The 26,692-nt window shown below is 47.0% G+C and overlaps 1 protein-coding gene across 1 annotated transcript in view; it reads right to left on the bottom strand.

Moving 5' to 3' along the window:
• The window catches only part of LOC144768242 (targeting protein for Xklp2-B-like), a 49,747-nt gene extending 23,452 nt beyond the window's left edge, over nt 1-26,295 (bottom strand). Inside the window, exons 1-8 of the mRNA XM_078651757.1 lie at nt 26,167-26,295; nt 18,550-18,663; nt 17,368-17,476; nt 17,103-17,279; nt 14,410-14,460; nt 13,948-14,070; nt 4,745-4,875; nt 4,511-4,662 (exon numbers count right to left, since the gene is read on the bottom strand). Coding sequence (XP_078507883.1) covers nt 4,511-4,662; nt 4,745-4,875; nt 13,948-14,070; nt 14,410-14,460; nt 17,103-17,279; nt 17,368-17,476; nt 18,550-18,663; nt 26,167-26,191 — 882 coding nt within the window. The 5' untranslated portion in view covers nt 26,192-26,295. The remainder of the gene's footprint in view (nt 1-4,510; nt 4,663-4,744; nt 4,876-13,947; nt 14,071-14,409; nt 14,461-17,102; nt 17,280-17,367; nt 17,477-18,549; nt 18,664-26,166) is intronic.
• Between the last annotated feature and the right edge of the window lie 397 nt (nt 26,296-26,692).

Genomic DNA, 26,692 nt, shown 5'->3' with positions numbered 1-26,692 from the left:
AAAAACCTACAGGCCTGGTAATACAAGGCACCTCTACAGAGGAAACCTTAAGTGCTGGTTATCAGTCATAACAAGGATAACATGTGTATTGAGACTGAAGGCTGAGCTCCAGACAAGAAACTGGGGGGCTCTTGTGGTCCTCCTGTGGGATCACTAGCTCATTCTCGGAGTTTGTGAGGGAAAGTTGAAGCTTGCCAAAGTTGTATACCCGATGGGAAACAAACTCCTTACTTGACCAGGACCTTAAGTGACTAGTTTCATCTTAATTGGCAGTACTGTGGTCAGACGTCAAGGCAAAGCATGTAGCAGGGGCATAGATAAGGAACAAGATTAATCTGGGATCAAATAAAGAACATTGTGAGACCAGGGTGGCCAGTGTGAGCCAGAAAACCATCTCCCACCGCTCCCGAGTGAAGCACGAGGCATCAAGGACCTACACGGAGTAGTTGCACAGTGAAGCAGTTAGCCTGGTTAGAGGGCATCCCTTGCTGTATTGCTGTGCAGGGATTGGCCTCCTTTATGTGCGCCACACTGTTGCTCATAGGGGTACTGTCCAAGGTACCTGTAGGTCGTGTGCGCCATATCCTCCCTCACCAACACAGTAGTTCAAAGGCCATGCATGTAGCTGCAGCCCCAAAAGAAAACCTTCCACAGCTCACTGGTTAGATAAGTTGAGCAGTGCAAAAGGGTGTTCATCTTGGGTTGCACCAAGTGATTATCTCGTCATAACAATTATTGTTGGGGTGTTAGACTGACTTGGGTGGCGCTTGAGGGCCTTGTGACAGAAGAAACAGTGTTCTTACCCCTGCTGCCTATTCCATTCAGGGGCCTCGAATGAGAGGATAGTTAGACCCTGCAGCTCTTATTTTGCACGCCTGTCCCAGTTTCCTGGCCTCAGCACGTGCAGGACCTCAAATGTACAGTTTTATGCTGGTCATAGTTAGGCCCCTGGCTGGGCACCCAAGCAGCCTGTCCACCTCTCCTCCTTTCAACGCAGGACCTGTAAAAGGTGCCCACCTGAGGCTTTGAGTGAGGAGCTAGAGCACACGGGGGATTCTGAACAATGCAGCATAACCAAAAAGTTGCATTTATCGATTATTGGGAATTTTAAGACCAAGTTGATCAATTTAGACTGAGTGAATGAAAATCATGCTGGGGTCATAATCTGGGAACATGCCTCCATTAGGCCTCCTTTTGAGAGCCCACTTGTTGATCGATCAGGAGGCAGAGGCACAGGGAGAATATGATTTGCCAAAGATCAAACAATTTGGTAAAGAAGGAGAACAGAAATTGTAATCCAGTGGTGCTTGTTCCAAAGCCAATATTTTCTAAAGGAAACATAGGTTAGTAGTTCTAGTAGGACACCCGTCTAAGGCATGGTGCAACTCAAAGAAAGCAATTGAATGAATCAGTGATCCCAGGGGTAATGGACAGAAGGCACCGTCCTCTTACTAGCAGAAGGATCATCCATTTTTATCGTTGAAAGTAAGGTCGCGACAGTGTTGGACTAAAAGAACACATGGACGGCCAATTTGAAAAGGGTACTAACAGGGAGGTAGCACTATGCCCTGCAATGTTACACTGGTGCTGGAAAAGGCGTGTAACTTGGGGTTGCATGTTTTGCTTTTGCACATGCTTTTCAGATATTCTAGGGTCAAAGTGAATTATAGAAAAGTATGAATCTTTTACAAATTCAAATTAACACTTGCTTACGCCATCGATAAACTAGGAGATTGTGGTCATGTTTAGTGTGAAAAATTGCATACTACAGTCAGATGGAAAAACCACTGCAACATTAGTGTCATCTGTGTCCTGGGTGCAAACTTTTTGATTTGACCGGGCCATGATGGGAGAAGTGTGAAAAGGTAGGTAGCAGAAGCTCTTACAATTTGACCAACCCATGTGTAGTACGGAACGGGTATACATCAGGCGGACCTGCCAAGGATCCATACTGTATGCCCCTATGTTGTTTCTAAATGGGCATCAGCGTAAAGGCAGGCTTGGGCAGCAAAGGGCGCTAGCCTTTCTCTGCTGTTGGATCCGATCATGCTTCATGAGCAGTAATTGGATGAGGGATGGTATGGTCAAGAGTGAAGTATCTGATGATCAAGCATGGATAAACATGAACACATGCACTTAATCGAATTGTTCTAGTCAAGCTGAACAACCCAAATGAGCTACTGAAGCCATTTCCAAAGGTATGCATTTCCTACTGGGTGCTGGCAAATGAAGTCAAAGCTTGGTCTGCTGTATGTGGCTTAAGCTTGGCATACTTTTACCTGGACTCTGTACTTCTGGTATTGCAGAGGATAGTGTTCCAATGCAATTGTAAACCTCCAGGAACAATTAGACACTCGTGTAGGACATTGAAAGTTTTAAAAAACAGTTCTAACAGCCCATTTTCTTCTTTAAATACAAAGTATGTACTTTCTTTACAATATTCGGCCTTGACAGTTTCATGGAGAAGGTACTCTGTCAAAAACAGTGGGTGTTCCGTCCGCCACATTACAAGTCAAAGGCACATACAACAGATAGGACATCACCACGTTTAGACTGAGTACCATTTTTTGCCAAATTCGAAATAAGGCTTGGTGTGCGATACAATTACCTCAAAAGGGACTTTTATATGCGGTTAGTTGCTAGTGCTAAAATGAACCAGTGTGTTCAAACAAATCATTGGATGCGCAAACGAGACTTCTTTTGGTAGCTTATGCTGCACACACTTGAAGGTTGCCTGTTATTGGTGCACATCGCCTTAGCTGCAGTGCAGAGGCCCTTAGGTGGTCTGCCTTATACCAGTCACGTGTGCCTGCACAAGGACCCACGCCCTTAAATAAGAGGGACACAACATGTCACCACCAGCCCAATTTCAATCAATGAGTGACAAGAAAATACATGAACAGCTGACCCTAGATTTGGGTGAAGTCTGCAGTAAAGGAGGATCCACACAACTGAACCATTACTCCTCTCCCCCCCCCCCCCCCGTTACCAATGAAGAAGCTCTTCTGATCATGTTTGGCAGTGGACATGTACACTGAAGAGCCAGCGAGCTTTTCCATGACCGACCGCTCTTATAAGCCAGCACACTACTGGGTAGAACACTAAATGGAGTATTCAGCTTTCCATCAGTTACTTCACTCTGGCGCTTGTGTTGGTCTTCAGAGACCCTGCGCTCTGTACAGAGCAGATGCCACCACTTTCTGCTGGCAACAGGCCAACACTGGATTAAACACAAGACTTGAGGCATGCCAGAATAAAAGCATATATACCTTGGAGTAGGCTCCAATACAAGACCCACTCAGTAGCCATGGTAATCACTAAAGCGTCTCTTGCCAAGACCCTTCCTCAAGGCCTTTATGGAACCTTGGTACCATAGGAAACCCCAGAAGTTGCAGGGCAATCAAAGCTCCAGCTTTAAGAAAAACACGTAGGTAAAAGATTAAAGGTGCTTGCAAAGGATAAACCCCTTCGGGAGAAAGCGGGCACATCATGGTGTAACCATTTTGGGGTTCACCCAAATGAGCTTAGTGTTGGCTCCTTGTCAATTGCGCATTTGGAATACTGAAGCATTTTCCCTACTGCAGCACTGTCGATCTCCCACGAACTGCACAGCACAGGCAATACATGGAACTTGGATCAATGGTACAAAGTCCTGGTGACTGATAGTCAAACTAACATCAGTGTATAAATGAGCTGCTGTCTTTCCTCATGTACACGGGTCGCTTTAATTACTAAGCCAGCTGCAACAGTTTTGTAAATGTTAACATAAAAATGGTGTAACACGATAATGTGCCTATTTGCGTCAAAGCCTCCATGTTAAAGAGCAGACATTGCAGCACCCAGCACAATGTGCTGCATAGCTAAATACTTCCAAGTTACCAAAAGCAAGACCTAGTGCATTGCAAATGTTTGTTAATGATCTCCACAAAGACTAGTATAGCCAGACAACTTGAGGTTTTCTAAAAGCAGGCTGTTTGGCCATTAATTGAGTGAGGCACATGTCTGAAAACAATAAAAGCTGAAACCGGAACGATCCTACGGCAGGCTGGATGAAGTGGTTTTCAAACTGAAGATTAAGAAAAAAGGCTCATCCATGGCAGACAGTGCCCAGATTAGAGGCCCTGAGAGGGGTCTGCTTTTATTGACACCCTTTTCTCGCCATACCTCTTTGTATAAGTGATATTTTGGAGCATGCAACACCATTAAAGTCAATTCACTGATGGTCTAAGTCAGTGTCTGCTTTCAATACTGCATATATAATGTAAATGGCGAAAGGATTACAGAAGGCCAACTAGTTGGAGTGACAATAAGTATCCCCCACACGAGCAGACTGGCATTACAGCTTGGCATTTTTCTGAACCGTTTTGCTAACTGTGGTCATCACTTTTTGATATGCCTGGGCTAACAAAAGGGTGCAGTCTTGGACTCTGCTTAGTATGCCAATATGATATGTTCATTACCGAGCACCAGGTGCAAACCCTCCTCGGTAGTATCCCCAGGTGGTACTCACTGGAGAGGAGACGGATCTTCTGGGCACAGCAGTCACGTCTACCTCTTTGGAATCGTTTGCCTTGCTCACCGACTGTCGTCCGAGTCGATCTGTTTGGAAGTGAACATCCCCCACAGGTTTGGATCCTGGGATCAGTTTTTTCGGAGGCTCACCTACCCAAAAAGTTTTTTAAAAAATTAAATCTGGAAACCACTATACTCCCCTTTCTCCAGCTCCACCAAGTGCCCAGCTAACCTGCCCCTGCAATGGCCGCTTTAAAGCTCTCTTCGTTCTTCTTGCGCTGCTCCACCACTTCTTGCTGCATATGATGAATCTTCTCTAGCTCTTGTTCCTCGGTGCTCTTTGCTTTCATCATAGTTCTTCTCCTACAAGAGAGACAATTAGACAGGGTTTGAAAATGGCCTTCCCTTGCATAACAGTAAACGAGATTTGAAGAGCCATTCCTACCAGATAAATTTCCACCCCAGCCTGACAGTCACAGCTTTGTTCACCCATACACTGGAAACTTCAGCGTCATTTTCCGACAGGATTCAAAGCAATGGGTTCGCTGGCACCATCACGGATACAAATGGTCCTAACACATCAGGTCTACCTTTCAGGCACAGCCTGAACTAAAGGCATGCTTCCAGACAACCAAGCTGGGCATTCGTAGTACAGGCCCTTCTAAAAAGGGTCATGGATATTAGTTAGCAGTTGTGTTGCTTTCCAGAGTTTGACACTCCTTTAAAGCCATCCAGGGGTGTTGGACTAACCTCTGGTGCAATTAAACATTCCAGGTGCAACCTCAATACTGATGCACGTCTTCTATGGTTTTTATAAAAAATTCTAACAAACATTTCGACCAAAAAAAATACCAGGTGCTTGAAGTTGCTAAAACCACTCTTGGCTGACCAAAGAGTGGCAGCTCAATTCTACACAGACTGCTAGTACTCCGCATTGGTAAATTGTCAGTTTTCAATACAATAACCCGTGCAAAGGACTTCATCCAATTGAAAAGGAAAGGTAACCGCTTATAGTACCTGTAGTGCGGTTAGCACTCTAGTGGACGCACGCACGCATCCATCCATGCATCCGCAGGCCAGGCGTGGCCTGCGGGGATCAATAAAAGGAAGGCGTGTGCTCGGACACGTCCTTCCGACTGGGACGAGTGTGTGGCTCACTGGCTGGCGCTGCGCGTCCCAACCCCTGCGCAAGCGGCCACCTGTGCCTGGCAAGGCCCACACACCCCCACACAACATTGGCGACGAGGGGAAGGGGCCCAACCCTCGCCCGTACGCCGTGCCCTGAGCGGAGCAGTCTGCTCACCCCCGCGGTGCATACCGCGTGTATCCTGGCGCACTGTCCTGTGTCCCGGGAGCCGGCGTGCTCTTTCCTGCATGCCCTTTGCCTGCTACGGGGCGCCGATCATCCGCCCTCGCTGCCCTGCCCTGGGGGAAGTGCCCTGCGAGTGTGCCTGCAGCCTGCACCGGCGACCGCCGCTGAAGCTGAGCGGAGCGGAGCGGAGCGGTCCGACGAGGCACACGTGGTGCCGACTACCACGCATCTCGCGTGGTACGCGAGGACGCCGCCCTGGGCCTTTTCCCACGCATTTGGGGTGAGAAAACGACGGGAATCGCCAGAAGAAGGGCTATCCACTACCCTGCCTTGCTCCTACTGCACAAGTGGGCCTACTGCTGCCTGGTGCTGCCCCTGCTGTCGGTGCCTGCCTGATGGGAAGTCCCTAGTGCCACAGTAACCACCCCTCACCCACGGACCACGTGGCACACGACTCTGGACGACAAGTGGAGAGAGACCCTGCCAAGGTACTTTCTTGCTGCAAACTGTGGGAGAGCTGGGGTGATTTGGAACTCTACCGTAATAATCCCTGTGCACCGCCACCATGGGGGATGGAGACGCTGTGGTCCCCATCATCAACATCCCATTCCAGCATGCTGCTGCCGGGGTGCTGCCGCCATTCAGTGAGGCGAACGATCCGCCTACTGCCTCGCCCCGCTGGAAAATCTGGCTAGAAAGGCTCGAGAACTACTTTGTAGTCACAAGGGAGACGGATGACGCGGTGAAACGATCGCTGCTTCTCCACTACGCTGGGGACGAGGTCTTCAGGCTCTTCAAACACCTACCTATCCCAACGGGGGCGACCACGTATGCTGACGCTGTCACCGCCCTGAACAACCACTTTGACCCTCAACTAAATGTAGACTTCGAGGTCTTCAAGCTAGGGCAAGCCCGCCAGCGTGAGGGTGAGTCCATGGACCAATTCTACACCCGAGTCCGGGAGCTGGCTAGCTCCACGGACGAAGACCAGCCAAAGGCCATACGACGCCAGCTAATACAAGGGTGCCGAGATAAGACTTTGAGGGGCCACATCTTGAGAAAACCAGGAATATCGCTGGAAAACATCCTCATTCTGGCTAGATCACACGAACTCTCTGATGCCAGGGCAACAGCCATGGAGCAGGCTCTACACAAAACTCCCGTCAAAACAGAAACCGTCAAGGCTGAGCGTGCTGACGCAGTACGCCCACGACCACGTGGCCAAGGGAAAAAGGGATTCCGAAGAGACGCACCGCAAAGCCGCTGCGGATACTGCAGACATGAACCACATGCAGCTAAAGACTGCCCAGCCCAAGGGCAAACCTGCAGGAACTGCGGAATTCCCAACCACTTTGCGTCAGTCTGCCGCCGGAAGAGCCAACCCCGGAATGCCAAGAAGTCATGGACACCTACCAAAGTTGTCCGCCAACTATCACTCACCGATCCACCCCCAGAGAGAACGGACAAGTTCCTGCCAACGACCTATGATGAGTCGGATTCGGAAGACGAAGAGGTGTATGTAATCTCTTTTGCCAGAGAACTCAAACTCAGACGTCGACCACAGCCAACGTGTATTGTACAGGTGGGAGAGACCGAGGTAAAAGCAGTCATTGACACGGGCGCCACCGTCAATGTCATGGGACTGCAAGAATTTAACAAGCTACGCCCTCGTCCGGAGGTCCTGCGCTCCAAGACCAGAATATTCGCCTACGGAGCAGACACTCCCCTCCCTCTGAAGGGAAAAATCGTAACACCCATACAAGCTGACGAGAATGAAGTGACCGCAACGATACACATCATCGACCGGGAGGCCGACACATTGCTGAGCAGCCACACGGCGGAGGACTTGAAGTTGATCGCCTTCGCTAACCGCATCCGGAACCACCAGGTGGAGGAACTACTGGAGCGCTTCCCTGAACTGTTCAAGGGCCTGGGGTGCATCAAATGTGATCCGATAAAGCTCCACATCGACAAGTCCGTCATCCCTACAGCCCTACGCCATCGGCGAATACCATTCCACCTGCGGCCGCTAGTGGAAAAAGAACTCGAAAAACTAGAAAATATGGGGGTCATCGAGAAGGTAACGGGACCCACCCCCTGGGTCTCCCCCATGGTCATAGTCGAAAAACCCAAGCAACCGGGCGAGATCCGACTATGCATCGATATGAGGCTACCGAACACCGCAATCAGAAGGGAGAGGCACTTAACACCCACGATGGATGACATCATAGCTGATGTGAATGGATCGAGATGGTTCTCGAAAATCGACCTCAATGCGGGCTACCACCAACTGCCCCTCGCTGAAGAAAGTCGCTTCATCACAACATTCAGCACCCACCTTGGCCTCCGGCGGTACAAACGTCTCAACTTCGGTATATCTTCGGCAGCGGAGGTGTTCCAGAACACCATCAGGGAGCTACTGTCAGGACTGCCGGGGGTGATCAATGTAAGCGACGATATCCTCATCCATTCCGCCACTGCATCCGAACACTATAAACAGCTGCGAGATGTGTTAAAAAGACTAAGTGCGCATGGAGCAACTCTCCATAAAGAAAAATGTCAATTTTTCCAATCATCGATAGAATTCTTTGGTTACGTGTTCAACCAGGAAGGGGTCCAAATTGATCCAAGGAAGTCAAAATCTATCAAAGACGCCTCAGCACCGAAATCTCCAACGGAGGTGAGGAGCTTCCTCGGGATGGCCACGTACTGTGGTCGCTTCATACCGGGACTGGCAACCCGCAGCGAGCCCCTCCGAGCTCTAACGAAGACGGATGCTACCTGGACGTGGGGCCCAAAGGAGCACGATGCCTTTCAGAGCATAAAAAAACGCACTCCTTGAAAACGCAACACTCTCGTACTTTGACCCGGCCAAGCGGACCGAGGTCATCGTGGACACAAGCCCAGTGGGCCTAGGAGCCGTCCTGACACAAGAACATGAACCAGGGAAATGGACGGCTCTGGCGTTTGCCAGCAAGGCGCTAACCCCAACCGAGACCAGATACGCACAGATAGAGCGAGAGGCCCTAGCCATCAAGTGGGCCTGCAGCCACTTTCACCTTTATCTACAGGGACAATCGTTTGTGATGGTCACAGATCATCAACCCTTAGTGTCGCTCTTCAAGGGCACTGCTCCCCATCCGCCGCCATGCATTGAGAGGTGGGTGATCCAGCTGCAAACATACGACATGGAAGTAGTATACAGACCGGGAGCCAAAAACCCAGCCGACTACCTATCGCGCCACCCAATACCCCAAGAGCCAGCAGCTGCTGATGGAGTGCGAAGAATATGTCCAGTGGGTAGCACTCACCTCCTGCCCCCAATGCATGACCATCGATGAGATCAAGGAGGCGACAGTGGACGATAATCCATACATGAGGTCACTGCAGGCAGTACAAGAAGGATCCTGGACCGACTACTTACACCCCCCCAACACTTGGACAGCATCGGATAAAGAAGCCCTCACGAAGTTTTGGCACATCCGTCACGAGCTCAGCGCCACAGAAGAGGCTGTACTGTTGAGAGGGACACGCCTAGTGATACCAAAACGCCTCAGACACCGAGCTACCCAGCTCGCACATGGGGGCCACGAAAATGAAGGCGCGCATGCGGGAGAAGGTGTGGTTCCCCGAACTGGAAAACACGGTGGAAGAGTATGTCAAGAATTGCATGTCCTGCCAGCTGACCAGCGATCCTGAAAGGCCGGTCCCCATAATCACTGAAGAAGCATGCACGACCCCGTGGTCAAAGGTCAGCGTCGACTTTGGAAGTTTCCCTGGAGAGGGCCACACCCTGGTAGTCATTGACTCGTACTCCAAATACCCCATTGTGGAAAGAGTGCCATCCACGGCATTTACACATGTGGGGCCAGCGTTAGAAAAAATATTCTCCCTGTTTGGACTGCCTGGCGAGATCAAAAGTGACAATGGGCCACCATTCCAGGGAACGGAGTTTGCCACGTTCTTGAAAACCAGAGGCATCGCTCACCGGCGCATCACTCCCCAGTGGCCACAAGCTAATGGAGAGGCAGAAAGATTCATGCGGACTCTCAACAAAATGTTCAGGATTGCAGTGGTAGAGGAAGCCGACCCGGAGCAAAGACTGCATGAGTTCTTGAGAGAATATCGAGGAACGCCCCACTGCACTACTCGGAAAAGCCCATGGTCCTTAATGTTTCAAGGTCAACGCAGAGACCTCCTCCCCACTTCCCCAGTACCGATACTGGTGAGGGACGACATGAGGGAGGTTCAAGAACGCCGGCGCAGGAACAACATGCGAGCGAGCCGCCGGCGCAGAGCGACACCAAAACTACACCGAGGAGATCAAGTTGTCATCAGAAACAGACGCCCAGGAGGGAAATTTCAAACATACTATGAACCAGGCCCGTGGACTGTAACCAACACGAAGGGGACTATGGTGACTGCCAGCAGGGAGGGAGAAGAAGTCTCGAGGAACACCTCATGGTTTAAGACGGTCCCTCTTAGCTCAAGCATGGACACCGAAGACACAGATGGAACCAACGAGCCACCACGGGCAGTGGCACAAGAAGAAGAGGGCAGCTCAGTACGAGTCACCCGAGAGCCGGAGCCAGAGCCGGGGGCGGGAGCATCAATCTTGGGCACCCCCACCCGGAATCCATCACGGGGGGGAGAACGAGGGCAAGGCCGCACCCCTCGATACAGTCTGAGGCCCAATCCCCGCCCAAGTCAAAGACTCAACGACTACGCCTGCCAGCTGAGACCCTGAAGCCGTCATCAAGAGGGACACGCAAGTACAGAGTGCCTGATTTCATTCAGTGTGACATTGTGAACAGTTTGGTTTGAGCATTTTCGAATTTTTGTATAGTTGGATAGAGATGTAGTGCGGTTAGCACTCTAGTGGACGCACGCACGCATCCATGCATCCGCAGGCCAGGCGTGGCCTGCGGGGATCAATAAAAGGAAGGCGTGTGCTCGGACACGTCACTTCCGACTGGGACGAGTGTGTGGCTCACTGGCTGGCGCTGCGCGTCCCAACCCCTGCGCAAGCGGCCACCTGTGCCTGGCAAGGCCCACACACCCCCACACAACAGTACCCTCCCATTAGGAGGCAGAAAATTGAAAATCAATGGGGTCACTTTAAAGAATGACCAGAGCTGTACTGGAAGGACAATTTGTGCTATGGGGGTTTCAGGAGAAAGTAAAACGAGCATGTAAAGGAGATAGGCACTAAAAGCAAATTTATAGTGACAGATTAATGTCCAGCATAGTGTTCTTTGCATAAAACAGGACTTTAACCGCATGCGCGCTAGCGGGTTTTACCGCTGCGCGCTGGATTTTCAAAAAACCCGCGTTACGTGACAAAGCCAGCTCGTCATGCGCGTAGCGCATGTAATGCCCATGACAAGCTGGCTTTGTCATCCGCGCGGAAGGGGTTAACCACACGGCTGCCTTAAATATTATATTTAACAACAAGGGGTGGTGATGGACAGTTTCTGAATTAAGCAGAATACTCTCACCCAGTCAAGAGATCAGGGCTAGATCCAACACAGTTTTTTTAGCTCACTGCACCATCCCAGTTCAGAACCTGGCTATATGCAAATTAGTCTGTTCCTGTCCCAGTGCATGATGGGAACAGGGCAAACCAAACTACCAAGCCAATTCTTACACTGGGAAGGAAACAAGCTACCGGGGACCGGTTTCTGGCATTTCAGCCGTTGTCGGCCCGGCTTGCTTGAATCCTGATGGTGCAATGAGCAAGCTACAAACATCATACACATGCCAGCGACTCTGGGCACTCGCGTAGGAGAGATACCTTCCCTGCTCGGTTATATCCCAGGCCACCTACACTGGTTCAGCCCTGCATCAAAAGCAATAGAGTAGCATGAATCAGGCTCGGTTCAGTGTGGGTTACCCACAGTACAAACATTTGCTTAGTTCTCTTCCTTTCTGTGAAGATGTCATGAACCCTTTCGTCAGAGCCAGGCATTGGCTGCTTTCAGCAGCATGTCCACCCAGCCTATCCTTCAGAGCTGGCAGCACTGGGTCATGCAGGAATGAGGTAGAGGATGCAGTTCTACCACAGAAGATGTAACCTTGGATGTGTGTGTGTATAGGGTGGGGCGATAGGGGACGACGGAGGTGCAATTCCTTCAATTGCACCCCTGTCTGGGCCTTCTGTATTTGGTTGATGTAGCCTGACTGGGCATTGAACAAATGGTAGATGTAGCCTCTACCAGACACAATTACTTTCGGAAGAGAAAGTCCCAATTGGGCCTTCTGGGGCTGTGCAATTGCAGCCCAGACAGCCTCCAGTAATCGTGGTGTCCTGCAACACAAATCAGTGTGCTGAGGGCAGGGGGTATTCCTACATGCACTAGGATCCTTCCAGTGCACTATTGATGCAGACTGCACAATCTCAAAAACCAACATCCACCAGGCATGCTTTGGACCTCAGTTTTCTGGAGTCTCTCCTCCTGCATGGCCAGGCAGGCTCAATACCCCTAGCTACTCATCCTCCAGGGCAGGCACACATTTCATCAAGCAAAAAACCCAGAAGCTGTCAGGCAGACCAGCCCTAGTTCCACAATAGTGAGTATCCTACAGAGGACTCCCTTCCTTGGTCAAAGGACTTCGATGCAGAACAAGAGGGGTGGTCTGGGTCCCACTAATAAACTTCTGGAGAGGGGACGTGGATCCATGTTCTTAAACTGTAGAACAGTCTTGGGGGTTTTCTTTCAAGTGCCCTTTCCATCATGGTCTTCAGACACTGCATTTGTGAACATTGAAGCTTCTTATAGCAGGAGGCAGCCCTGGGGTGATTGTCATCCTGTAGCAGCCCATACACAAAGATGTGAGCTTTCAGCATCAGATGGTCATGAGCCAACTGAAGGATCCAGGAAAGACAATAGCAGATCTCACCTAGAAACCTACTCACCTCTGACAGACTGCTGTCCAACACCTCACACCTACCCAACCATCAAAAAGCAGTGCTTAGAAAGACCAATCAGCAGCTCTTTACTAACAAGATGTCTTCTGGCATTTCTAAAGGTAGCCTGGTTTCCATCCCCCTTGCTTCAGGGTCTGATCTCCTTCAAGCTACAAGAATGTAGAGAATACACTTCCACTGCTTCGGAGCATGGTCTTCACCCTCCATCTTGTGAGGCCAGTGGCACCAAAAATGGATCTCATTAGACTAAGTTATTCAGGTTCTCACACAATGCATGTTAAACATTCACTCAGGATGTGGTCTCAAACGTCTGACCTGGTCCATTGGAGCAAACCTTTGCACATGTGGACCAAAAGACATCAACCTGAGAAAGTCAAACAGTCTGGCCATATTATTAAATACACTATGCGGTCCCCACCTTCTTTATGCACTATATAAATGACAGACACAGTAGTCCTCTGCCCACAATGACGGCATGCTTTGAGCACCACTCCAGATTACTGGAGAGGTACAGGACCTCTTGTAGTGAAGAACAAGCCTAGGCCTATGCACATGCTTGGATTACTGTGTCTCCAGTGCCAAACAAAAATTCAGAATACAAGTGAAGCACATGTAAAATCTTCCTGTGGACACCCACAGATTAGCATAAGGCAGCCCATTTTCTGCACTCAAGCCTCAATTGGTCACCTACTTGAGTCCTTCAATAGCATATACTTGCAAAATAAAAATCAGGCCCGTAAACGTCAACAGGGTGGTGGAGGTGTCACAAGAACGACAGACCTACAAAAACCCATGCCCTCCTGTGGTTAGCATGGCTAGCGGAGGATGCAAGGCACTCGTTAGTACGGTATCGGGGGGGGGCTTCAAGGTTTATTGTCATTGTACACCTGGTTATAACAATGACTTGCATATGTGCATCCGTTTTATATGAACATTTGTTCAGTTTCTAGATGAAACTTACCAGCCTTACAAAAACACAAAAAGACTGTCAGATTTATCCATTCTCTAAGTCACCAAGTAGTTATCCATTACTTCCCAAACATTAGACTGGGTTTATGGTCTTCAAGCAATCCCCCAATGTGGTGTTTAACATTTCCTGAATATTTCGACTGACTCAGTATCAATGTCACACACAAAAAAAGGACTGAATATTGCTCATCCTCAGCCATAACCAACCACCCTTGAAAAAACTTACCTCAGGACCATCGGGGTGATTGGAGTAGGTAGTCTGGGCTTGGGCTTGGTAGAGACATTAGCCTCATGGTCCTCTGAGCCTTTGTTCAAAGGTCCTTCCGCTGAACTCCCTTTGCTAAGTGTACTTTAGAGGAAAGAAGATTCCAAGTTAATGTCTAATGACCAGTGGCTCCACCACGTCCTACCAGCAAGTGCACCTTCAGCGCGTGCCACCAACACACCAGATGGACCATCATTTGCCACCAACCAGCCAGAGGCATGCAGAATGCTGCACCACACATCCCACCAATGAGAGAGCCTTCACCATGTGCCACCTACACGCCAGAGGCGCCACGTGCCACCAACACGCCAGAGATTTCACCATTTGCCATCAGAATGCTAGAGGCTGCTTGAATCTAAACATTGGACCACGTTTATATAAGAGTGTACACAGGTTAAAAGTACCTTACAGTCAAGCACTTACCGTCTCAGCAGCTGTGGCTTAATTGCAAGCATTGGTTCATTCCCCTTAACCCTGTAAGAAGAAACTCTTATTACACCCCAATCCACTCACTGAGCACAACACATCTGCGCCCTAAAGCTACAAGTAAGGGCCATGCATTACTTGTTGGAAACAAATATCCTGGCTTAGTGAAGCATAACATTTAGATGGTAAAGCCACCAGCTTGAACTAAAGCAAATTCTTTGAAGGGTCTAACCAATAATGCACATAGCTGACCTGTAGTGCTAAAGTTTGAAACAAATTGTAGGGATTCCAAAATAGCAGCAAATGTCAAAGCTCCGAAAAGGCCAAGTGTAAGCCACTGAAGACCGATGTAGGAGCAAACCAGTAACCCCCCCCCCCCCCCTCCCAGCACCTTGAGACCCTTACGGGTGAGTAGCGCGCTGTACACATTTATTGATTGTGCCCACCACAGGAACAGGACTGCTCTAAAGATCCTATGGGTGTACAATTGGGGGGGTTTACCCAGACGAAGTCACGGGGACCTGGGTTGGTTAGTAATATGAGGAAGGGGTCCCAATGAGATAGAGAACACAAAGTAAAACTGAATAAAGACAACAATCACGTGGACATGAAATTTAACCGCATTGTTTTAATCACAATGGATAAAACATAATTAATCACAACAATAGTAAAATAATTCGTGAAAAGGTGGAGCAAAGCCCCGAAAGGAAGGAAAAGGGGGGGGGGGGGGAGCGTGATGTTGTGAGGATACAGTGATAGGGAAGGTTTGGTAAGTGACAGAATAATCAGTATTTCCAACTGAATACTTTTGATGGTTACAAACTATGTACAAAGCAAAACTGAAAATAATCCACTTTAAAATCAAGACAAATCGTACTCCAAACAGTACAGTGTATGAACAGTTGGGGCGTGGAGTCGATGATTAGGACGGGTAGTTGTCGACGTTTCGACCCTCTGTTAAGCAGGAATACTTTTATCCTTGCAATGGGGTCTTCTTCAGGACAGGAGAATAGGGGTAGACCACCTAATTAATGTATACAAATACTGGCATTATTTGAAATTATTTGACAGGTGGAAATAAATCACCATCATTAGATGAGAAAAGCACAGGGATCTATTGAATATAGGAAAGGGGAAACATGCAAAATTATACCATTGGTATGGATTAGCTCCACCGTGGTTGGACTATGATTCAAAAAGAGCGCTAGGAGAGTCAGTGATCCGCCACCAGAGGGTGTAAGATTGGCACGGAGTGTCTGACAGGGTATAGCAAGTCCAAAAAATTATCGTGTGGGAGTTTAATCGTAATTCGCCACATTGTGATTGATGGGAATTGGTTCTTGGAAGTTGCGCAAGAGACTAGTGACCCGTCACCCAAAGGTTGTGTGCTGTGCACATGATGTCCGACAGGGAATACGGTTGGATACATGTCATTACCTTTGTGGAGTCGCTCTATACATGCATACCGCAACAACTAGTCTCTTGCGCAACTTCCAAGAACTTCTCCTAGCGCTCTTTTTGAATCATAGTCCAACCACGGTGGAGCTAATCCATACCAATGGTATAATTTTGCATGTTTCCCCTTTCCTATATTCAATAGATCCCTGTGCTTTTCTCATCTAATGATGGTGATTTATTTCCACCTGTCAAATAATTTCAAATAATGCCAGTATTTGTATACATTAATTACGTGGTCTACCCCTATTCTCCTGTCCTGAAGAAGACCCCGTTGCAAGGATAAAAGTATTCCTGCTTAACAGAGGGTCGAAACGTCGACAACTACCCGTCCTAATCATCGACTCCACGCCCCAACTGTTCCTACACTGTACTGTTTGGAGTACGATTTGTCTTGATTTTAAAGTGAATTATTTTCAGTTTTGCTTTGTACATAGTTTGTAACCATCAAAAGTATTCAGTTGGAAATACTGATTATTCTGTCACTTACCAACCCTTCCCTATCACTGTATCCTCACAACATCACGCTCCCCCCCTTTTCCTTCCTTTCGGGGCTTTGCTCCACCTTTTCACGAATTATTTTACTATTGTTGTGATTAATTATGTTTTACCCATTGTGATTAAAACAATGCGGTTAAATTTCATGTCCATGTGATTGTTGTCTTTATTCAGTTTTACTTTGTGTTCTCTATCTCATTGGGACCCCTTCCTCATATTACTAAAGATCCTATGAGCAGAGAAGACATAAGCACACATGTTTTCCAGACACCAAGGCTTGTTAGCACTTCAAACTGATTATGTCTGACCTGGCTTTCAACCAGCGCATGCCTACAAGGTGTTAACTAGCTTTGTGCAAGGATGATCTCCACATATCAAGTCCTCGCACTAAAGTTGATGCCTAGAGGTTAGTCAGCCTGCATCCAACTATCTACACCCAAAAGGAGGTGTATTTAACTTAAGCCCAAGACGTCCAGATCCAACTCAGCTTTTGAGTATACATGCACACACATTTAACCAATACTGGAATATAGATAATTAGCAGATATGCTGAGATATGGCATTTCTGGACCTAAGTAGGAGACAGCACAGTCCTAAATAGAAACAAAAGCGGATTGCATTATGTCCCAACACAAGTCTTGCTATGCATATTTAATATTAGAAACCTGCTTCGCCTAACTCTTGTTTGTCTACTTTAAATTTCTCCACAGTAAACATTCCATTACTAGTAAACTTACAGCTTCGGTTTTTTATTTGGTGGGTGCCCAGCAGCAACTGAAGCTCTGTTAGGCAATGGGGAATCAACTGGTGGCGTTTGTGCTTCGACAGTAGGCAGGAAATGAATAGTGCGTCTACCCTCTCGGATCTTCGCCAACTGCCTACTCTTTTCCTGCATGGAGAGTCTCCGGGGTGCCCTTTAAAAAAAATAAAGCAAGTCTCAATACTGTATCAGAAGACATTGGACAGCCCCATTCAAAAGATACAGGGCTCTGGTCACCTCACCTTCTTGGCAGCACCTCAGCTGGTCCAACATCCAGCACATTTCTCAATCTTGCACGAAGACTTCCAACGGAAGCAGCTAGGACTTCAAACTGCTCTGCATTGCTGTTCTCTACGGAGTTAAAGACAAACCCATTGGACAACAGAAACCAACAGTTAAGATTAGGTTGCATGCTAGATTGATGCAGCTATTAAATTTCCTAGGTAACTACTATGTAGAATGCTAAACAAGTTCAGCCAAATTGAAATGGATACATCTTTTCCACCATGAAAGGTAAGCACAAGACAGTATAGGTAAGATTACAACTCAAGGCTTCTGGCCAACCATATCTACATTTCTCTCCTTACATTTGATGTTGGTTAGAACAGAATTCTTAGAAGTTAAGCTTCTTGTTTACGAAGGCCATCAAGGGAGGTCCATATTGGCAGCATATCCATTACTTAAGGTTCCCGGATAGATGCAAAAAAGATCTCCACAGTTTCTGGATTTCAGGACCACCATGCCGAGACAGTGAATTGCGCATTTTGAAACCCATTGCCCAGTACTCTTGCAGAGGGCTGCAGCGTACTGAAAACCATGCAGTCCAAGCAGCAGGGGCCAATGTGGCTTCTGTGAACATTAGCCTGGTATTCAGTAAGGCCTGAAACTTTACTGAGATTTATAAATTATTGCCTGGGTTCAGCTTTAAGATCAGGATATAAAGATTTGATGACAGTTTCCTTTTCCAACCTGGAACACCAGATGGCAAAAGTTACAGGCAGAAGCGATACAGCTATATTGTAAAATGTAAACATATTAATGGTCTGCTTCAAAGAAAGTATGGAAGTCTGGCTGTTTAGCTCAGCCTCTGCAGTAAGTCTACAGCCCCTGGACGCTGGTTAGGGTTTGAAGATAAAGGATTTGGAATGAGCTGGACTGTAGTGATTACCATACAATGATCAAATTGGGGGTGTGGTAGGAGGGGCAGAAAGACCCACTGCTTGGTTAAATTGCTGGAAAGACACCCACTGGGTGGGGGAAGATTGGTCAATAATACCTTCTGAATTATAAACACCCTCACCCCTCATTTGGCTTCCTTGCGATCCTGCTCTAAAACACCAATCATTGGCCATGCTAATTTGTAATGCACCATCATGTTTCATTATGGGGTAGCAACAAAGACCAAAAGGAACAAACAATCTTACCAAGCTTAAAAGGTGCAACAAAAGCTCGTGGAAGACTAGCTTTTGGGGTCCTCTTTGGCTGCCAGTGTAAGCTATCATGCTGCGGCGGGGTAGCCCTCATGTTCATAGTGTGATCTGCAGTAAAAACAAAAAGATATGAGTGGCCACTTTAAATGAACATTTTGAACTCAACATGTTTATTTAAATGGCATAACAGATTAACTAGTTCGAATATATTGTAAGGGTACATATTTTACTGTGAGGGTTTGGCTGAATGATTGGGGTACCATTTGCTATTACATACATTTTCACCAACCACAAGTAGATTAAGTTCCATTTTCCAGTCCTGAAGAATTGCCCAGATCGATAGCAACACTTGAGGCAAGAAACATGTTGACCTACACACTACTATGAGCTGGATAGGACCATTACTTCCACATTCAGCCACCCATTGCCTTTTAATCACAACAAGAGAACCCACCTATTAAATGTAATTGGGTTTCTTTTGGCTATTTTTAATACCACATTACACCAATCTACACATGGAGCACCTCTAATCAGCATCTCTTGCTCTAAAGACCTCTGGCAAAGGGCCACCTCGACCAGGGAAACAAGGAGCTGACCTATGATGCAGCATAACACCAACACAGGTGTGTGAGGGTTCTTGCTTCTGAGCAATCAGACCCCCAGATCTGTTCTCCCAGTTTCCCTGTTCTAGATCCTCCCGTCCTACCCTCCCCCCAGGAACGGCATACTTTGTTATACATAGTATCCTATGGAGCCTGTATGGTGGACCATAAAGCGCTCCAAGTCCCCCTCTGTGTTTAGTGTTCCACTGCAACTGCCTGCGATATCAGCCCCCAACAAACAGCCTATCAAAGGAGAGTGCCTCCACCGTTCACCACTCCACGACTGGCTACATACATTCACCCACCTGGAAAGAAGGTGAAGGTGTTTACCATGAAGCAGTCAAATTCACTGAAGTGATTGGGACCAGATAGGCTTGCTAGTGTTCAGTAGCATAGATTCCAAAGCAGAACACTCAAAAGCTATTAATATAGTGTAGGAAACTAGGATCTACTTTTATGGTTACCCCCACTCTGTCTGATGCCAAGCGGTGTTATGACTAGACAGACTGGGGTCCTGATTAGTAGGATTCCAGTCAATCTGTTTTTTCCCTAAATTGTTGTGTTGAGTACTTCGGTACACTCCAGATGGGATAATGTGGTACCTTTGTCAGTCCTTAGTATATGGTACTAAGGTACCCATGGCATAGGTACTCCAGATGTCTCCCATGGGCTGAAGCATTCATTATGCCACCCATGAGACCATGCAAAATGGAACTACAGGCCGGCCATTGCAGCCTGTGTAAGTTGGTGCATGCACCACTTACTAAAGATATAGGTCACTGCACTTCAAACCTATAAATCACCCATATAGCAGGCCTTTGCAATCCTGAAGGCAGGGTGCTTGGTTCTAAGTAAGCAAGACACCCCTGAAGCCTACGGAGACCATTCTCGTGGGATATCAGTGAAGCAGCCATATGCTATATAGAGGGGCACCTCATAGTTACAAGATGACCATCTCAAAAACTGCTGCAATGAATCCTATCCTGTTTGGTATAAAACACGTTGGAATCATACCCTCCACACTGTAGACGGTGTGGGGGGTACGATTCCAAGAACTGGATGAGCCCTCCATTAGGCTTTTAGTGTTCTCAGTACCAGTCTTCTAGACCCAGACAGCACAAAATGGTTGCTGCCGACCAGAAACACATTTCTGCCCTTCTGCTGCTGAGCCAAGCTTAAGAGAAAGGTGGAATAGGCATCCTTTCACAGGGAGGTGTGACCACCTCTCAGACAGGATAGTGTATTGGGACCAGGTGGGTGTGCTTGTTAGCGCCAAAATGTCTGAATGAGGGGCACACTTGGTACCCCCGTGCATAGTCTGGTTTAAGCCATTTCTGGGAGCCCTTTGCTCAGTTTCCGGTGCAAAAAAGAACAAGGGGGTAACCTCCCTCTGGGAGGGTCCCTGGAATCTTCCCAGCCCTTTCCTTAGGCTACTTAAGGTCTTACCTGTGTGTATGCCCCTAGATTCGTCGCAGGATAAGTTTCAGATCAGACACCACTGCACTTCTACAGTCTGGGGACTCTGGACTTCGCTGGACTTAGTTTGGGCCTGGCAGTCTCCCTTCCAGTTTGCTGCATTGTCTGTGAATGATACAGGAACCTTCCAAGGCCTGTGAAGCATCAAAGACACCTGAAGTAATTTCCCTTGGAGTGAAGGAGTCACTCCCCTGCATTTGCAGGCACCGCAACTAAGTCGACTGGTCTACAGATCCTGAGCTCCTCTGGACTCAGTGGGCTCTGCAACACAAGTGGTAGTTTTCCACAGCTCCCGAGGCCTGCTCTATCCTCTCACCAAGTTTAAGCTAGTATCCCTCATGGAGGTTGCAATGACCGAACCCCTGTGCATCGCATCCAACTTGCCGCTGCAAAGGCTTGTTGGTTTCTTTGCAAAAAGATCTTCGGGCTCCAAGTAACCCAACCTAGAGCACCTATGACTAGTATCTTCAGCCACACGGCATGGTGTTCGTCATGGCCTGCCTCTGCTTTAAGTCCTCTCGCAACTCCAGTGCCTCCTGCCTGTGGGTCCACTTGAGGGACACTTGTTACTGTTAGGCTCCCCCAATTGCTCGGGCCTGCCCTGATTCCCCTGCCTTAGGTGAGTGCCATGGACCCTTCTGGTCTGGACATTGCTCTTTCTTGGATTCCTGTGGCTTGCCTTTGCCAAGGATTGTTGGTGCTCCCGGCAGACAGACCCCTCAGCACTCTACATCCTTCGTGGAACAGCTCGTACCCTGGTGTTCCTCAGCATTGCCTGGTCCTCACAGCTGCAGAGTCTAAGTCATAGTCATCCTCCTTGAAGCACCCGACAGGCATTTGTCTTCCAAGTCTCCTTGTCACGCCTGAGTGACATGGTCACCTCTGCTTTCAGGTACTCCTCTTCAAGAATCCAGGTTTGAATTCACAGGGACATTCATTCTTCCAGCAGCTGCACTTTCCTGAAGTCCTCCATTGGTTTCGACAGCAGTTTCCAACACCACTTCACATGTATGCACCCGGCTTCCCTGGTGTAGGTATCGTGGTACTAGGATATACACAGGTGGGGTGGCTGTCCAACCTTCTATTTTCCAAAGTGTTTCTTCAGGGTCCTTAATCTAAAAATCCAACCACGATTTGCACTCAGATTTGTAAGGTGCACCCTGTCTTGTTTCCACACTGCACATGCTCTCCGTGGGGTCTCCAGAGTGCTCTCCGTGGGGTCTCCAGAGTACTCACCTTGGGGTCTCAGCACTTCTACGTCCTCTTAACACGAGTCATAGTTCTAATACCACTTTCTTAGTATATGGTTTGGTCCCCCAAGGACCACTGGGTATTGTGTGCTATTTGCTGTGTTTGTGCCAACATATTGTGTGCATTGTGTTCATCTTCGGGTTTTGAGATATTGGAATGTACTAGAGTGTATTATATCATAAATACACAGTTTTATAAGTACTTGGTGTGGTTCTTTCACTTAAGATTTACTATTCGACTGCAGTCTGATAAAATAAGCAGCTTTACACTCCTTCTGGACTAAGCCTGAAGGCTGCTCTCCACAGCTACCACTTAGAGAGCGCTCTCCGAGGTGGTTTAAGACCTCTTAAATCACCATAAGGGCTGTCTGGACTGGGGGAAGGTGCCCACTAACATTAGTGGACATCTTATACCAGGCCAGCTTCTCGCATAGGTTTTAGCCTAATGGGTATTAATAGCTAAATGTGAAAATAGGTTTCAACTAATACCCATATTACTGATCATATAGTTGTGAGCTACAGCAATCCTTTGGAACAGGAAATACTGCTATAACAATACAAGCCTCAGATAATCATCAAGCATTGCAAAAAGAAGGCAGCAATCTGCATGCACAAAAATGCAATGTCACCTCTGAAGGTAGCATATGCATATATGGGTAATCCTATATGGTGGTATGCAGCATAGAAAACCAAAGTTGAAAATAACTTTGAAGACCCTATAGTGGCAATATATCTGGACTTTTCACAGTTGGCGGCAATGCACTCTGATGTCCATTAAAGTTATGTGGAGCAGCGCAGAGCCTGCTTGTGCTGTTCTTCCAGTCCACAACTACAAGAACTAAGCCACAATGCGAACCAAAGTTACATTGCATCGTTTCCAAATGGAATATTCCTTGTTTCATGCCATTTGGGAACACTACCAACCTTCAGGTTGATTTTATGCTGGAACCGATCTCCTTTTCATATTTAATTTCTGAAAACCACCTTGCACTCTGCCACACTCCTTTCCAGTCGGTCATTCTTCACCACCAAAACCTGTAGCTCTGATCTTGTTCTTAAAATATTGCAGACTTCGGGCTGGGGTTGCCAAAGCAAAATACGGATGCTTCCTTTGCATGCATACCTTGCAGCCCTAAAAACAGATTGGAAGTAACTGAATAGCACAATATTGCCAGAATGGAAATCTAGCGGAGTAGGATTTGGTGGCATGAGGTTTTTTTTACCTGTTCAAAACCAGTTTAACAAGAAATCTGTAATTACGGCCCTGGCACCTGAATTGGCTACACACCATAACCATGAATTACAATTAAGCAAAATGGCGCCACAAGTCTCTTATGTCTTACCTAGCACATTGCACACCAAGTCTTAGACTAAAGAATATTCTGTATCAAAAGATTTGCAACCATTTGTAAAAACAGCTGATGAACGGTCTGTGGAGAACAAACCTTAAAAGATGTTAAATTGTTTCTCCTTTAAACATTTGTCAGCATGTGGTGGACCTGGTCCATAAACTTTACTCGATAGAAAGGAAAGACATTATTTTTCCTGAGCAGGTAGGGCATATCTGTAATTTAAAGGTAAACCTCTTTAAAACCCCACCATGTACTCTTTCAATACACACTAACCTATCCCACAGACGGATGACTCACCCTTGATCTCCGCCATGTTGTGCGCTCTTGCTGATATTGTATAGACTTTTACTTCCCTGTTCTCCCTGCCCTGCTTTCGACCTACTTGTCTTGTTGATGCGTATTTGTATTCGATGTGAAGCGGTCGGATACCTTCGGGTCCAGCTAGCGCTATACAAAACTTAAATAAATCTTCCTGATGGATTTCCTTGCTGGCCTATGAAACGTTCTGCATGATCTGGCAAGGTGGAGTCCCATTTCAACCAGGGCCGGCCTAAGGCATGTGCAAGCTGTGCACCTGCACAGGGCCGCCACGCCAATATATATCCTTAGATACATATTTGCGTGGCGGCCCCTGGCAGGGATTTGGCGGCCTCGGGCCCCCTACCTACACTCCCTGCTCAGGGCTCCGTGAGCCTAGAGCCGGCCCTGTTTCAACGTGATGTCAGCTATTGGTGTTGAGGACTGCAGTGATACATCCATGCCAGCCTGTAAAAGCGGTCTTCATTGGTTAAAAAAAAAAAAACTGATGCAACACAACTGGTGTCGCCAATGTATTTCCAATGCCCCTGGTGTATAGGATATCCACAGGCTGCCTCTCGCAAGAGGATACATTTAAAGACCAAATGCACTATAATTTATAAGCTGTGTGGCATGCACTTTGCCCAAACTGGCATCACTGACAAACGTTGTCTTTACACAAGGTCGTGCTCTCCAGGTCTCAGACCGGTTCCTGATCTGAATCAAAGTTCCAGCTACGCTCAGGCGGCTTTTCTCTGGGATCACAAAAAGACCTTAAAGTTGATGCAAAACTCCAAGTTTTGAATTACTCTTAAAATCTGTCATTTTACCAACTGAAGTTAGGGAGCATGATTATTAGCGTGGATAGCAGGACTTTTAGTACTCAAGCATCAAGACACATCAGGATCCTTCAGCACAATAAAATAAAAAAACTTCGTAATACAAAAAAATCTGTTAGTGTAGGACAAGTCGACGAGTAGCTTTAAGCTACCTGTAGCTCTCCGGCTATCTGCAATTTGCTCTCATGTGTGCAACCCAGCCTGCTAGCTTAGCTTTTGCTTGGAATATACATACCCTAAAACTTGAGAAAGTTTATTTGAGACAAAGTTGTGTGCGTTTTCTAAAGTTAGTTGATGTTAGAAGAAAAGAAAATGTTAACATTTCCAAAATATATCAAAAGCTCATACTGAAGTGAAAAATCATGTGGTTTAGGGAGGGCTTATTAAAATTATAATTAAGTTGGTATGAGGGACGTTGCAGCTATGGCTGTTGTGTTGCCATGTAAAGGGACTCAAAACGGACAATCTTTTTACATTACTGCTGACAGCCCTGACTTGCGCACTGAGCGATCAATGATAGTAATCTTACATATGGTGGCGACAAACGTAATCTTGCCTGATGTGGTAACGATTACAACACTAATAATACGAGTAGCTTGCCTTAATTTTCGTTAAATTTGAGTAGCTCTTATTACATAAAAGGTTGGAAACGCCTGTGTTTGAAGTTACCATGAGAACGGATTGTAAGAGTCACTAAAGACAATGCAAGGAGCACATACAATGCAATAGTAACTGCTTATAAGAAGCCTAAGCATTTCAAAAGTATACAATTGTTAATTCAAATATAAAAAGTAAACCCCTTACTCTGGGGAGTGACTAATTCTGTGTATGCAATGCATGTTTGGAATATTTAACACTAATTCACATGCTGGGATCGCGGGAACTGGATAGGAGCTAATGCACCTTGGGAAGCAGGCCAATTTAAAAAAAAATTGAAAAGCCTGAACAAAAACAAAACAGTCACAACCAGTGAGTGCTCCCAAACTGCTAGATTTGTGCACCTGCTTTCTGTGCATTTTGCTGTTTCGTGTCCCCCATGGAAGACCCTAAGTGAAGACTGGTAGAAAGTTCGACTTCCAAATTGATATGAGACCCCAGGTGGTCTGACAAAGCCTTCACAAGCTCACACACAAACAGAAACCAAGTACTTTAGGTATTGAAAGAACATAGAAAACTAAAATAGTTTAGAAATATAGCAGAACACAGTAGGAAACGTAATAGGTTATGCAGTATAACCTGCAGTTCTAAGGGCACTGAATAAGTAAAAATGCGAGAGGGCAGGAATAGGAGAAAAAACACCCAATTTACTGGGTATTCTTGGGTGCATTCATTTCATGTCCATTCGTGTGGGGATAACGGGACAGAAGGGCCACTGAAGTATACAATATAAATCGAATTATGCTACAGATTTGAGTGACATGAAGCAAGAAAATGCAAATTTTGTTACATTTTCTGTGGCTGTATTTGGTCACTTTTTTCCATTTTAAAAAAACAAGGCGGTCTAATCCAATGCTTGACCTCCTTAGTAGCACCAGCTTAACACCTGAACACAGTAATCCTCAATAGAAAGGGGACCACTTAACCTTCGCAAAACCACCCTTCATATTTTGTAACTTTTCATCCATGTGATACAGAAGCAATGTTGATATTGAAACATTTTTGTTGAAGTCTGAAAGTTATGCTGCAGATGTGGCTAGTGCGATAAATCCTTAATCATGCAGAAAGCACTGCAGAATCAGTTTCTCCTGCATTACCCAATACACACTTTCAAATGTTACATTAACCTGAAGCCTACCCAAGCATGGACTCTGCCCCACCATCGCCACGGCTCTCGTGTCTGAGTCTCCTGCGTGAGTTGCTCTTCCACAGTGTTTGCTTTGCTCTTCCACAGCCCAGGTATTTCCTGTAAATCATGGCCATGAATTTATAATGGAAAAAAAAAAAGACAAGCATAAAGAAGCACATCTAAAAACCTGAATGGAGAGAGCAGAGGTAGTCACACAAACACAAGAAATGCAAGTCTTCCGAAGTGTACTTTAACAAACGAGACTTCAGGGTGTGGGGTGTATCGCCCTCAGCCTTTATCTGGAACCTTTAGAAATGTCCCTAGGAGAGGGCAAGGGGTACAATTACCCAAATTCGCCCATCCAGTGAGTGGGGCTTGGAAGGGCTTAAAAAGTGAGGGGAGTTCTAAAAGGGGCATCCCCTAACAAGCATGCCTTAGGAATGCTTTCCAAGAGGATGTGGCCTTAAAGCAATGAAACCCATCCCATCAGCATTTTGGTGCCACTCGGAGGGCCCCCAACTAACAGAGCCTCTGC

This window comes from Lissotriton helveticus, chromosome 7 (genome assembly GCF_964261635.1).
Source record: "Lissotriton helveticus chromosome 7, aLisHel1.1, whole genome shotgun sequence".
NCBI classification, from domain to species: domain Eukaryota; kingdom Metazoa; phylum Chordata; class Amphibia; order Caudata; family Salamandridae; genus Lissotriton; species Lissotriton helveticus.
The sequence above is the reverse complement of the archived record's forward strand: the minus strand, read 5'-3'. Positions and strand labels throughout refer to the sequence as shown.